Raw genomic sequence first — 14,192 nt, 5'->3', positions numbered from 1 at the left:
CTGGTATTCCTGCTTCGTGGTACAGCTTAATATTTGTAAGGTTGTACGTGTGTTGGGTTCCCTTCTGAGTACGGATGGTTACAGTATTGTTATGGTGCACCTCATAAATTTGATACGGTCCATGGTATAATAGAAATAATTTATGCGTCTCGTGGTCGGGGGGCTATAAAAATCCGGAAAGTAAAAATCCGGACCGTAAAATTCCGGAATTTAAAATCCCGGACCGTAATAATCCGGAATGTTAAGTTACGGAATGTAAATTCCCGGACAGTAAAATTCCGGAATGTAAAATCCCGGATCGTAATATTCCGGACCGTAAAATTCCGGAATTTAAAATCCCGGACCGTAATTATCCGGAACGTAAAGTTACGGAATGTAAATTCCCGGACCGTATAATTCCGGAATGTAAAATCCCGGATCGTAATAATCCGGATCGTAAAATCCGGAATTTAAAATCCCGGACCGTCATATCCGGAACGTAAAGTTGCGGAATGTAAATTCCCGGACCGTTATAATCCGGAATAAATAACAATGGTTCTCAAAATGTTCAGTAGAAAATTATAAATGATTTTTTTCAAATTGTGCTAAGGAGTAGGTACTATTAAATATATAATTATCATATTTTATACTAATTTATACTGAAATTAATATACTCAGTACTCCTAGTAGTGTGCTATTTGTGGCTACCTGATCTATAATAAGATCTTAGATAATATGTAATACATATACAAATTATTAGGTTTAAAAACTAGATACGATATACATACGCATTGTATGTATTATCTGCAGTTAATTACCTATTTACCTACATAATATGAGTTAATTCGGGGGCGCACACAACACGGGAAATTATTGACGAGGAAGAATAATATTCAGGAAAATATTTACTAGGAATATTTTTATCCTAGGAAAGCATTGTTGGGGAAAATATTTAATAGGAATAGTGTAATCGAGAAAGTATATCATGGGAAAAAAAAATTTAGAAAAATTTTACACAGACATAGTGCTATCGGGAAAGTTTAACACAGGAAAAATAAAATTAGGAAAACATTATCCAGGAAAGTATTATACAGGAATGTTATACCCAAGAATAATATTTAACAGGGAATTAATATTTCAGAAAATAATAACGAAGAACTTAAAACCCAGGAAATTATTACACAGGAAAATATTTTACAGGAATGTATCTCATAGGAAAATATACCCAACACGAGAAAAATACTTTACAGGGATAAAATAGTTATTAAGGGGCTGGAAGTAGGCATTTTATGTAAAAATTGCCAATTAAAACCATTAAAAAATAGATAGGTAGACATGGGCACCCATTGGGAGGGGGGGCATAAGCGCAATTTGTAATAGCCCCCCCCCCACAAAAAAAAATATTATTCAATTGTTTCCTAAAATATAAATAAATCTTTAAAAATTCAACTCTATTTCAATTTTTTTTTTTGGAAAAAAATGTAATTATTTAATTTTTATTTAAACTTATAATTATTTTATATTATTGTCTATGCTACATATGATACAATTATCATTAGCTGTTTACCCAGTGCTATATCTCAGAAATTTGACGCACGGGGCGGGCTAATAAAAATCCAGCGCCCTTACGTGAATAGAGGTACGTGGTGTGCCGGGTGTCAACACAAAAATATTTAAATACAAATCAAAAGGTATATTTTATATAACAAATATTTTTATTGAAACCATTGTTTTCATATTATACACCGTGTGTACGTGAAAACTTAGATCACTATAACTCACTTACCCTACAAACTCAATAGGTACTCACCACTCAGTACCATGACTAAATAGATCTATTTAGTCATGCTCAGTACTCTATACATATTTAAGAATTCTACTAGCGGGACATTGATGATTCGATAGTCTAGTTTCATGTCTTGCAACAGAATTAAAAAAACACCCGACGAACCATCACTGAATAATACATCCCCGACCCTAGATAAAATAACCCTCAGACTACAATATTACTGCCAACCACGTGAAATTGAATATCACGTATCAAGATCAAATATTTTTTAAAAGCTAATTAGTGGAATTACTACATTATTAATATTTGATATTTTGATTACAAATATATACTTATAATATAGGTACCTAGTACCTACCTACTTATCACTAAAAAAATTAATATTTAGGTACCTAATGAATAATTTCAAAGCATTATAAATCATATTATTTTATTTCATATCAAGATTTGAAACAACATGTTAATGGTTCATTTAAAAGATTTGGTACCAGCTACATTCATTAACTATTTGTATTATTTGACGTATCAATCATTCGAAATATTTTATAATTTTTAAATATTGAATTTAAATGTAAAACTTGTAAAAACGAATAATGACTCCTAATAATAATTAAAATTATTAATATTTACATTATCGTCAAAAAATTATTAGGAAACGTAATATTTTATTTCCGGTATAATAGGTAGGTATATAATAATATAAAACAAAATAGTATTATTAAATGTTTGAAAATTATAATATAAATATCATGGCTAATTTATTATTATATGAATATATGATAAATCATAAATATAAAAGTAAGTTAAATTGTATTCAATAACTAGGTGCATGCCGCGGCCGTACCTACCTATATATTTTAAACTTTTAACATAGATTGTTTTTTTTATTTTTATGTTTTGTAACCCGTAGGTAAGTGGCGCCGACTGACATTTTTCATAGTCGTTTCATTCACAACATTATCGCGGCGGGGGGAATTGCCCACCACCCCCTATAATTAAAAAAAAAACTATTTATCTTCATACTTCTTCTATCTGGTAATTTATTATAATAAGCTTAATAATTACAAAGCTTTATCATATTTTTTCTTTATTATTTTATAACGGTAGCTACAATTTACAATATATTAGAATAGGTAATTAATTAATTAAGGTTTTAGTTAAAGCTGGCGAACTACTCGCAAAATTGTCAATTACTTTTTCTGTGTTAACAACTATATCCGTTTCACATGATATGAGCATGAGATCTTCGAGACGATTTTGTATCATAGTGGACCTTAATCTTGATTTTACTATTTTGAACTTTGAAAATGATCGTTTAGGAGAGGTACTTGATATAGGAAGACTGAAGAGTTACACCAATCTTCAATACAATAAATAAGTTGGGGAACACGCTTACTAATCCAGTTTTTACAAATATATTAAACATTTTAATAATACTCATTCTATCTTGTGGATATTTTAAGTGATTATTTTATATTCAATCTCATCTTCATCTTCCTCAGATTTATCAGATTCGTTATTGGATTCTTCAAACATCTGTGGTGGATGTAAATACTCGGGCATAACTCCCAAATGTGACTCCCAAATCAATTTTAGATTTTTACTAATTGTTGATATTCCCGAATAATATCTTTTCTTAGGTACTAAAAATTAAAATGTTGTAAATGTTACATACTGAAATAAAAGCATCAGTAAGAATAATGTTATTTTTTTTCATCATGCTTAAAACACATTTTGATGTCAGTAAAGATAAGTATTTTGCGACATTTACATAGTTATCATTAAACCGTATCTAATTGATTTTTAATTTTCTAATGATATAACTTTATATAATATTATGTAGTTAATTTAATATTAATAATTTGATAGGTGATATTACACTAATTAGCTTTTAAAAATATTTGCTTAATCATTTTCATGTGGTTGTGAGTAATATTGTAGTCTGGGAATTTTTGTTCCGATTACCACAGACAGTATATTATTATTATTGAGAAAAATGAAACTTGAGTAACTGTTTTTTTTGTATGATTTTTTTATATTTTTAAGTGAATAATATATATGGTGGTTACTTTTCATGTAATAACAGGAAGGGGCTATGTCCCCCAACTTTATAGCCCTGATTTTGACATGGGAGGAGGCAAGACGGGACACTTACCACCTCCTGGAAAAAATTTAAACTTGTAATTCAACCATTACCTAATTACCAAGACAAATTATTTTTTGAAATCACTATTATAATATTATAATGAATAAGTATAAAAACACAATGACTATGTAGCTATCAAGACCATGTTATTATTAGGGCTGGAAATGTTATGGCCCATAAAACCCTTGAAAAATATGATTTTATGCCGTAAAAACTCTAAATAATGCACTAAAAAAATGTAATTTGTTTATTGTTATTTCGTTATACACATGACAATATAATAATAATAATAATTGTTTATAATTATTTTCAGAAAATATTAAATACCATACATAAGTAAGCAGAACTTGATGTAAACATATTTATAGTCAAACTTTTAAAACCATATTTAAGACAGCTAGGTTTTTCTATAACCTACATTTTTTTTAAAAATATAAATATAATTTTGTTAAGTACCTATATGATATTATAAATTGTAAATGTGCGTTCCCTCTTTATAGAATTAATTATTATATTTATATACAATATACCCATAATTACTATTCTATTCTATTCCTAAATTATATCATTATGTGGAAATAACATTCCATACAAAAAAACAATCCCAATTTGTTTTTCCTGTTAAATATTTTCCTGCTTTATATAGCCCCCCACCCACCAACAACAGTATAATAGAAACATACATGTAATTACTGATAATATCTATTAATATCATCACAAAAAGACTCAAGAGTTAAAATCCAAAAAATCAATTTGGTTATTATAAACTAATCTATTTATAGGATCATTTATGGTATAGTTAGTTCTGTGCAAGTGATTTTGAAAAGTATAAGTAGATCTAGTTGAGGGACATACAATTATACAAATTTATATAACTAACCAATTCTGGATAATCTGTGGCATTTGAACAATCTAAATAAGAATTTAAAATCAAGTATATTTGTTCGGAGAAGATTGCTCATATATTTTAGTGTGTCTATTAACAGCTTATATGGTGAATGTGGTTGCAGTAGAATACTACATATGTAGAATATAAAACAAAAGAAACAATTTTAGATTGCTTCGAGGCATTGTATTATGAATATTTGCAGAAGGTGACCAGATAATATAATTATATTCAAGAGTAGAACATACTGAAGAGAAATATAAAGTTCTTAATGTAATGGGATTTTAAAAATCCTTACATGTCCTAGTAATAAATCCAAGAATGGATGATGATTTTTTTTTGAAATATTTTAATAATGCCTATTAAGAGTTGACTCAAACAGTACACCCTCAATCAGTATTTTCAAACACAAGATAAAATAAAATATTATTTAAATAATAGTTGTGGAGAACTGGAGCAAGTGACCTAAAAAAGTTACATAGAGCACATCCCGGGCCCTTAGTTGGTCCTAGCCGACGGCCACTGAATAAATAAATATATTACCTTTGTAGTACATAGGCTTTCACAGGATTATATTGGTACAGACACACATAGGGTCCATAGTAAGGATAACTATGATACATTAAACGCTACAAGCTCAAACTCAGAAACAAATATGCAATAATCATTATTTTTACAAAATATCTTTTAATATTTGTACTACTTGTGTACATATTATAAATTTCCTTTATACAATTCCATGTTATTTCTTATTTAATAAGCAAAGTAAATATAATAATAATTTTCAACAAATAACATTATTTTATGAAAAATAATATTTACACTACCAAATGCGTAGATATGAAGTGAATATACTGTTACATATCGGACAGCGTTCTGTAACTAATGATTTTAAACACATTAAACATAAAGATTTATGACCACATGGAGACAAGGCGTGAGTACTTTCCGCATCAAGACAAGCAACACACATATTTGCTTGGTTTCCTGTTTCAACAGGAGGAAGAACTTCAGGTACTTGGACTTGGACGTAAGGTAAATTTTGAATTTCTAAAATTCTCCTATTTTCTTCTATTTCCATCATATAAATAATGTCTGGATCTAACTCCTCAGGTATAATGAAATCTTCCTCGTTCCCTATAATTAATATCAATATTAATATTATTATGACCCGGGGTCGTAAGTTCATGCCCTAAAAAATTCCTAAATAAGCATCAACTTTTGCACTAAAAACTGGCAAAATATACATTGAAATTCGCCTTGAAAAGTTCAGAATTATGTATTTATATTTATTAAAAATATGCAGATTAAAAAAAGAAGAAATCATAATTAATTTTTGAAATAGTCTCCAACTAACCGTTGTACATTATCAAGAAACTAAGACTAGGTATCCATTTATTATAAATATTATTATAGATTAATAGGGCCAATAACAACATTTGTTTTCTCATGACTTGAATTACATAATATTAATATCATAGCAACAAAGGTATTCTGTACTTTTACACAAGGCTAGGCACAAAGCTAGGTTAAACTTAGGGCGAAGGAAGTTGTATGAAGTAGGACATATCCTTTTTAATGGCTAGATAGTTATTTAATGTTATTAATGGTTAAGAATAAGACAAATTAGGTTAAGGGGATTCGATACCGTTATTTTCTGTTTTTGTCTAACTCATACGCGACATAGGATTTTAGACTGGTTCTTTGCCAATCACACCAATTGATCTAAAGACGAGATAAGAATTCTAAAAACAGATTTGAATTTGTCGTCAAGTCTACTTTAAATCGACTTTCTCACATTTTTGATTTTTTGATTTTAACTTCTCCAAAAATTAAAATACGACAATTTTTAAGTACTCTTTTTTAATATGGCATTTATAGGAATTTAGGGAATAACATCAACAAATACTATTTCGCGCATGTGTTAGACAAAAATAGAAAATCATGGTATCGAATCCTCTTAAATTAAAATATGCTCATCATGATAAAAAAAATCAAAATCAAAAGCATAGTAAATCAACTTACAGTGAATTTCTTGATGTGAAGGAGATTCATTTTCATTATTCAGAGGTCGATTTATACCTAAAAATAGTTATAATTTTCAATACGAGCCACCTGACATAAACAAGCTAAAAAGTTAAGTTGGATTACATAAGTTAAGTAACAAATAATTAATGTTATGGATCTTGGTCCATAATAAATTACTAACTAGGTATTATTACATATTATATATATATATATATATTACCGTCATTCACCACAGATTCATCAGAATCATTTCTTTCAATACTCCTTATTCGAGGTCTTAAAAATGGAAAATATACACCGTCATCAGAATAACTGTTGTTCTCAATTACATTGACCACGTGTTGTAGAGGTTCGATTTGGTCATAAACTATCACATCTATAGTATTTTTTTTGAAAAAAAAAGATGTATATAATAATATGTAAGATAAATTTTAATATTTATTCTATATCTGTTTTAGTAGGTATATAAAATGTAAATTAACAATTTATATTAAAATACAATTACCTCTTTCATTATTATCATTCTCCTGTTGGTTTTCATCATCTTGATGAACATTGGCCTGCATGTTTTCATCATCTCTAAGATCATTGGCCTGCATGTTTTCATCTTCTTGATGGTCACTGGCTTGCATGTTTTCATCTAATAAAATATTGAGCATAAATATATGTTAATAAAAGTAGAAATAAATGAAAAGTACTATAGAGTGACATAATTAGGCTGAGTGATTACAGAAAAACATGCAATCTAGTTGCATCAAACAATATTTATTTTAAATTGCAATGAAAATAAATTAGTGAAGTCAGTGAAATAATTACAAGGAATGTTATATTCTATAGAGATTAAATTAAAATCACATGAGTAACATTTTCCCAAAAAAAAAACTTTACTATATACCTACTATACTATTATGGTTTTACTATACCTTGTTCGATATTATTATGCCAATTAATTTCTTGTCTCAGATAAGTTTCTGTGCTATGCGAGCATTGCAAAAGAAACTCCTTAACAGTAATAGTACCAAGAGTTAGCTGTCTTGTAGCAGTCATAATTCGCTCAGAGTTTGCCAGATACTTTATTTTTATGGGACGTGTAACTCTCTGACCTCTTTCCAGTTGTTGAATAATAACATGGTTTTTTTTGCTTAAATTGTTTAGATGTTCTAATTTTAAAATAACAAAGACAAAAAAAACATAATTGATTAATAACATAAATTGTATTAAATCTAGTACATCTAATTAAATTTAAATCAATCACCTAAAAATGTCCACAGATTAGGATGAACAGTTTGGAATTTTTCTTTAAGCTGGCTATGGAATGACTCAATATTATTATTGGTTCTTCGAGGAACACCGTGAACCGAAAACACTTCTGGTCCTCTTGTCTGTATCCAATAACTTGAGACAATAATATTATAATTTATATCACCCCATCTTTATTGACTAACGGGACTTCTAAGTCCCATTAAATCTTTTTATTTATAGTCGAATAAAACAGTTTTTTTAAATATAATAAATTATTATCCGTCTATAAAGGGTTAAGTACTTTTCGTTAATCCAACTACATTCTGATTTGAGTATCGGAGTTAATGAGTCCTTAAGTAGTATTCCTAAAGGATGACGAGAGAATTGTCTTTGAGCTCTTAAATGTAATTCCACGGCTTATCAAAACTTTTATCATATAGGCTATAGCAATGTTTAATAAATTACCAAAATATATTAAGTTAATAAATGATAAGATTTTGTTTAAAAAAAGTATAAAAATTATATGATCGAGAAAAATAATCATTAATATCAATAAATTATACTTTCTATCCAGGTTCATAATTATTATTATTATTATTATTATTATTATTATTATTATTATTATTATTATTATTATTACTGTTCTGTTTTTATTTATTTATTTTTAGTTAACTCTTGTAATAGTTTTTCACTTACATAAATTTTAAAAAATCTTGTTAATGTTATATTATTTGTATAACTAATATCTGAAGTCTCTCCCTCTCACCACAAGCCTGCTTAAAGATAGGAGATAATCAGCTCAGTTCATATAATTACTTATGTTTTTTTTTTTTGTATTCTACCCGAGTTGAATAAATTATTTATTATTATTAGAAAACAAAAATAATTTTTTCTTAATTTTTTTATATTAAATTAGTTTAAAAATAGCTGTTAATTGCTAACTACTAAGTCCAAATGACAAGTTCTTACATAGAGTGACGTGAAGGTGCTTGTTGTGCTCTGGAGTAGACAAGTCTGAATACAGGCTGTTTCAGGCTCCCTTTTATATTCGGGTCCCTGCTCCCCCTGCCTATCGATACGCTATCTCTTCTGACCATCGACTCAACCCACGTTATCACCCACTCAACCCGCACTTGCGATATTCCTAATCTAATCTGAGTATTCGCCATAATGTTCTGACAGCTAATTTATTATCTGTGTTGTCGTGCAGAGAGTCATCATCTCTTTTGCGAATTTACTAAATTTTTATCAGTTACCACATCCTGGTCTATAGTTGCGTACATATACATACGTATGTCGTATATATATACGTATATCTACTCGTGGCTTTGGCAATCCCCATATCCTGTTAACTGATACGTGTTTTGTGTTTTAATATGGCTCGCGATTATTCTCTCGGCTATTTTGACTACATGATTAACCCTTTAACCTTTTATTGTATTTGCATATTTGCAATTTGACTATTGCCAAATTGTTTAGGGAGGTCGTTTACCTACTTGCTTATTCCTAATTTTAACTATTCATATATAATGATATTTATGTGTTGTGAGTAAACGGGTACTATCCGTTACAATGACTACAGACTATGAGTTATATTAATGACAACAGAACGGGCAGCAAAATAGGTATTTAATTTGTAAATATTTTTCAACTTACTTAGAGAAATAAGTAAAAAAGGAAGTCAGATTTATATTGTTGTCCCTGCTGTATCGTCGAATTATTTGGAAACCTTCTTCTATTTTGTTAGGTGGTAATAAAGCTAAAGCAGCTGTCATTTTAATGCATATTTGAGCCATTTCGTTGTTTTTAACATAGGGTATTAATCCTTGACTCCTAATATTTTTGACCAAACACTATTAAACATACAAAATATTTAAATTAATCATATGGGTAAACTCATTAATTAATTGGACTAAATAAAATGTTAAGTACCAATTAATTTTAAATAAATTAACAAACAAATACCTGGACATAGTGAAAAAAACAAGCATGTTGAATTGCATCTGGATATACAATTTTAAAAGCATTCTGTAATGCAACTTCAAAGTCAGTCATTATACATATTGGCTTAATTTCTGGAAATAGAACTTTACACTTCATCAAAACTTGAGTGTATGCTGTCTCAGTTTTTGATTCCATCAATATATATATCACTGGTATAGACTGTTAAATAAAAATGATAAAATTTCAGTATTCTTAAAATGTTAATATTTTGGGTAGGTAAGTTATTTTGGTCTTATCGAATGTTTGAACTTCAAGATTTTACAACTCTTGGTGTTTTTTTTAATATAAAGCTATCAGTAACTAAATTATGATAAAACTCACATGGTTTTGAATGATCATATGCATTATAAATAACTGTCTGCAATTTGGTCGAGATGGTACAACCTTAAACGTTGCATCAGCATGCACCTCTTCGCCGCCTTGATTAACCACTTTACGGATAAGATCAATACAACCAAATATCACTGTATACTTTCCATGATTATCAATAGTATAATCTTGATAGAATGAATGACCACAACATTTATATCTATCCAAATGTTGTTCAAGGTACTCTTTTAATGCATCCAGTGTAGGTGGTAATGGTGGAATAATTTTTTTACGAGCTTTACGCATTGAGGTTTCAGCTGTTGGCCAACAATAATGTACAGCAGCTCTAGCATATCTGAACCGACAATAAATCATACATTATGTTTGGTTTATGAATTGTACTTACTACAAAATAAATTATTCATAAGAATTATTGTAAACAGAATTCTAAAATATTTAGAAATACTTGTTGGATAAGGTAAATAAATTTAAAAACTATAAAAAATAAATTAACAATTAATTTCAAAAGTGTGCCAGTTAAAAGTTATTTACGTTGATACATAAACATGTGAAGAGTAAGTGTTTGTTATAAAAGATTATCAAATAGTATTATAGGCGTTATTATTATTATTAGATTATTAAATTGTATTATAAGCGTTAAGATATGTATTAGGGGAGCGAGATCATTTTTTAAGGTATACATATTCAACTACTTTTAAATGCGTATACCCGTAAATTTATGTAACTATAAACCACGATTTAGTTCTAAACGTAAAATATTATAATACCTTAAACATTCTTCATCGTAGATGATTCGAAGTTTTGTAGTTTCTTCAATTGCTCTTTGAATCAATTTTGACCTAAACTCTTTTTTTGATTCCAGCCGTTCGGTTTCAAGATTATTAGGGTCATGGGTATGTGGTATTTGGTTAACAATAAGGCCATTAGCAAGTCTTTTGGCTGTTCCTTTACAATACCGTTCACGACATACCAAATATCTGAAAATATAAATACAAAAGTATTTTGTATAATATGTAGTCATGGTACCTTACCTAATTAAAACTAAAAATACTGATGAACTCAAAATTATGTAGATTAAATAATATAATAAAAAAATATTTTTATTTATCATTATTAGCCTCTTTAGTTAAATAAATATGTCATAAATACATTACTATTATTTTAAGCTATTAAAAAAACTACCAAATAAATATAAAACATATATTGTTATGTACAAGTTAATATAAAATACAATATGTAATTAGTAAAACGAAGGTATTAAAAGCTAAACATAATAATGTACACTTACCGAATACCCTTTTTTTCTCCACCATTGTATTTGTAGGAAAATTCTGGATTCATTGTATAAACTTGTGTAGTTGTGTAGTTAAACTTTTGAATAATATTAATAAGGAAATATCACGAAGCAGTATGGACACAATATGGTGAATAATTAATGAAGTATGAACAATGAAAATGGTACATAGACTGTCATTGGTACTCGGTAATCGATATAAACTAATTTCTAAAATGTCCACAATGACCACAATACATAATAGTCATATTTCTATTTTGGTAATTTACCATATTTATTTTCGGTTTTGTTCAAAAGTTGATAATTGCTAGGTTAGGTTTTTATTATGATTATTATTCTACCACAATATACCACAGTATTATAATAAAAATAAATATTTGAAAATTATCGTATTTTCATTTCGTACATCGTACATGAACAATAAATACCGTACACATACGATAATTATTGTAAGTCTTGCAAGTACAGACCACGGACTGCACAGACTAAGATATTATACTCTTATATTATATCTTAGTCCGTGGTACACACGAAATGTCAATTTACATGTACACATAGATATAATAATTTATATTATTATATCTGTGCATATAATAATATATGAATATAAATATAAATATATATTTATATTTAGTTTATTATATCTATGCATGTACATTAATAATTAATAACATAACAATGATAACGACTGCGAATGATGATCGCCCGCCGCCCGATTAACGACCAGGACAATTAATAGTGATCAGAAAAACCCGACATTGAAACTATTTTTTTGTTTTTTTTTTTATTAATTTTACAAAGACATTCCTAGCTCATGCTATCTATATGTAGATTCTAGAGATATTAAAGAAATAATAATACATTTTTGCCTTGCGATGTGCGAGGATCAATTCAAATTAATTTTACTTTGAAACTAAATATAGCGCGTTATTCTTCAATGTTAATAATATCGTGTATTGTCATTCAAACTTTTGCTGGTCTCCCTATTTACTATTATATGTATTAGGTTACACTGTTATAAAAATGCCAAACTTTATATTCTATCAATTCTCAGTATTCTCTAGGATAATTTTCCTTTACAGAACGGCAACTACCGTCCGTTTATTTATTGAACGAAAACATAGCTTACTGGTTAGGGTACTTACCTACCATTTTCAAATATAAATATTGAATACAGTGATTTTCATAATAATCTATTGTAAAAAAAATGTAAAAATATCGAAAATTGAATAGCATAATTTTTTTATACCTTTTACCTAATCTAACCTAACCTACAATATTCTACATAAGTGGTCCCAGGATTTGACTGGCGCAGCACATTTAATTAGGTACACATTTAATATAGAATACACATACATCCCTATACCTATAACACACTTACACACACATAAATTGCATTCAATTTTCCTACTTAAAATTTTTATTTAATTTAAAAATATGGCGGTTGAAAATTTAAATGCCAGGTGCAGTACAGAGGCTGCACTCGCGTAGGACCACCTAATGCCTATGATATTCTAATGTTTATGCGTCTAAAGTATACGACAACCCGACAACGTATATCAAAATAATATAATTATATCACATAATATTTAAATTATTATAAAATAATATAATAAATTAATATACCTTAAATTATTATTTGATTGGTTATTTGTATTATACATTATTATTATAAAAATAAGACGGAGCCACGTAGGTACCGTTATTTTCACATACCTACCAATTTGAATATTAGTACCTTTTAATTTTTATAGTTTTAAATAATATATAATATATTTATATGTTGTATCATACGATAAACATCTTATGTATTTTTTAACAAAGGTGTATATAATCTGGCACGTCGCCAGAAAATTTGCATCAGGTGGGGCTATAATTTTGGCCCTTGTATCATTTTACCTACAACCAGACCAATCCCCTTAAAAGTTTCAATTTACTTTTGGATTTTCAAAAAATAAATGTTCATATTAACATTAGTCATACATATTATAATCCTTTATATATATAGGACTTAGGTAATAGGTACAACAGTATGATTGTATATTAAATAATATTTTTAATTATTTTGGCAAGCAATTATTATTAATTAATATTTTTAAAAATTTAAGCTGAATTAATTGTTCCCATCTTTAATTATAAAAATTAATAAATAAAAAAACGTTTTAATAATTGGTTAAAAATATTAAATTTTGAGTAGTAGGTGGGTGGGCCAAGTGGCGCCGAACTCTACATTTAGTAAATCAATCGCTTCACATGATATATGAGTTCGGCACCACTGAGTTGGCCGGTAGTGGGCCTGGTAGTGGTTGAACGGGGGCCTGGCCCACTTTTATTTTAGTGTGTAGGTTTGGAATTTTGGATGAATCAAAATGTTAATTTAGTTATAACGCCAAAATGTTTAAATTATTTTAAATATGCACTGACAACAATCATTCATACAATCATTACTAGGGCCCGGAATTGTATGCATTTGCATATTTCTATCTATTTATCT

The 14,192-nt window shown here is 28.3% G+C and overlaps 3 protein-coding genes across 4 annotated transcripts; all 3 read right to left on the bottom strand.

The window, feature by feature from the left end:
* Positions 1 to 5,554: 5,554 nt before the first annotated feature.
* LOC107883795 (RING finger protein B-like) lies at positions 5,555 to 8,518 on the bottom strand. Of its 2 annotated transcripts, XM_029492383.1 has the most exons (6): positions 8,084 to 8,518; positions 7,752 to 7,988; positions 7,334 to 7,468; positions 7,049 to 7,204; positions 6,826 to 6,882; positions 5,555 to 5,937 (listed from the first exon to the last, which is right to left on the bottom strand). In XM_029492383.1, the coding sequence occupies exons 2-6, from the start codon at positions 7,873 to 7,875 to the stop codon at positions 5,624 to 5,626; spliced, it is 786 nt and encodes a 261-aa protein (XP_029348243.1). In that variant the 5' UTR covers positions 7,876 to 7,988; positions 8,084 to 8,518; the 3' UTR covers positions 5,555 to 5,623. The 2 variants fall into 2 exon arrangements, with proteins under 2 accessions (XP_029348243.1, XP_029348242.1); XM_029492382.1 differs by lacking the exon at positions 8,084 to 8,518 and having other exon boundaries at positions 7,752 to 8,069.
* Positions 8,519 to 10,020: 1,502 nt separating this feature from the next.
* Positions 10,021 to 10,744, bottom strand: LOC115034874. The gene is made up of 2 exons (XM_029492380.1): positions 10,396 to 10,744; positions 10,021 to 10,233 (listed from the first exon to the last, which is right to left on the bottom strand). The coding sequence occupies exons 1-2, from the start codon at positions 10,687 to 10,689 to the stop codon at positions 10,021 to 10,023; spliced, it is 507 nt and encodes a 168-aa protein (XP_029348240.1). The 5' UTR covers positions 10,690 to 10,744.
* A 330-nt stretch (positions 10,745 to 11,074) lies between these two features.
* On the bottom strand, positions 11,075 to 12,119 carry LOC115034875. The gene is made up of 2 exons (XM_029492381.1): positions 11,693 to 12,119; positions 11,075 to 11,381 (listed from the first exon to the last, which is right to left on the bottom strand). The coding sequence occupies exons 1-2, from the start codon at positions 11,743 to 11,745 to the stop codon at positions 11,129 to 11,131; spliced, it is 306 nt and encodes a 101-aa protein (XP_029348241.1). The 5' UTR covers positions 11,746 to 12,119; the 3' UTR covers positions 11,075 to 11,128.
* Positions 12,120 to 14,192: the final 2,073 nt, after the last annotated feature.

The sequence above is a fragment of the Acyrthosiphon pisum genome, unplaced genomic scaffold, assembly GCF_005508785.2.
Source record: "Acyrthosiphon pisum isolate AL4f unplaced genomic scaffold, pea_aphid_22Mar2018_4r6ur Scaffold_21399;HRSCAF=23874, whole genome shotgun sequence".
NCBI lineage: Eukaryota > Metazoa > Arthropoda > Insecta > Hemiptera > Aphididae > Acyrthosiphon > Acyrthosiphon pisum.
The sequence above is the reverse complement of the archived record's forward strand: the minus strand, read 5'-3'. Positions and strand labels throughout refer to the sequence as shown.

What these genes read in the sequence shown, in the direction of transcription:
- LOC107883795 (XM_029492382.1), bottom strand. Translation starts at nt 8,037, where the DNA reads ATGTTATTAATCAATTATGTTTTTTTTGTCTTTGTTATTTTAAAATTA. An exon ending in GAATGATAATAATGAAAGAG is followed by an intron (nt 7,205 to 7,333) that starts GTAATTGTATTT and finishes AAAATACTATAG; the next exon opens with ATGTGATAGTTTATGACCAA. An exon ending in TTCACATCAAGAAATTCACT is followed by an intron (nt 5,938 to 6,825) that starts GTAAGTTGATTT and finishes TATTAATTATAG; the next exon opens with GGAACGAGGAAGATTTCATT.
- LOC115034874 (XM_029492380.1), bottom strand. Translation starts at nt 10,689, where the DNA reads ATGCGTAAAGCTCGTAAAAAAATTATTCCACCATTACCACCTACACTG. An exon ending in ATATGATCATTCAAAACCAT is followed by an intron (nt 10,234 to 10,395) that starts GTGAGTTTTATC and finishes TTTATTTAACAG; the next exon opens with TCTATACCAGTGATATATAT.
- LOC115034875 (XM_029492381.1), bottom strand. Translation starts at nt 11,745, where the DNA reads ATGAATCCAGAATTTTCCTACAAATACAATGGTGGAGAAAAAAAGGGT. An exon ending in GGAGAAAAAAAGGGTATTCG is followed by an intron (nt 11,382 to 11,692) that starts GTAAGTGTACAT and finishes TTATATTTTCAG; the next exon opens with ATATTTGGTATGTCGTGAAC.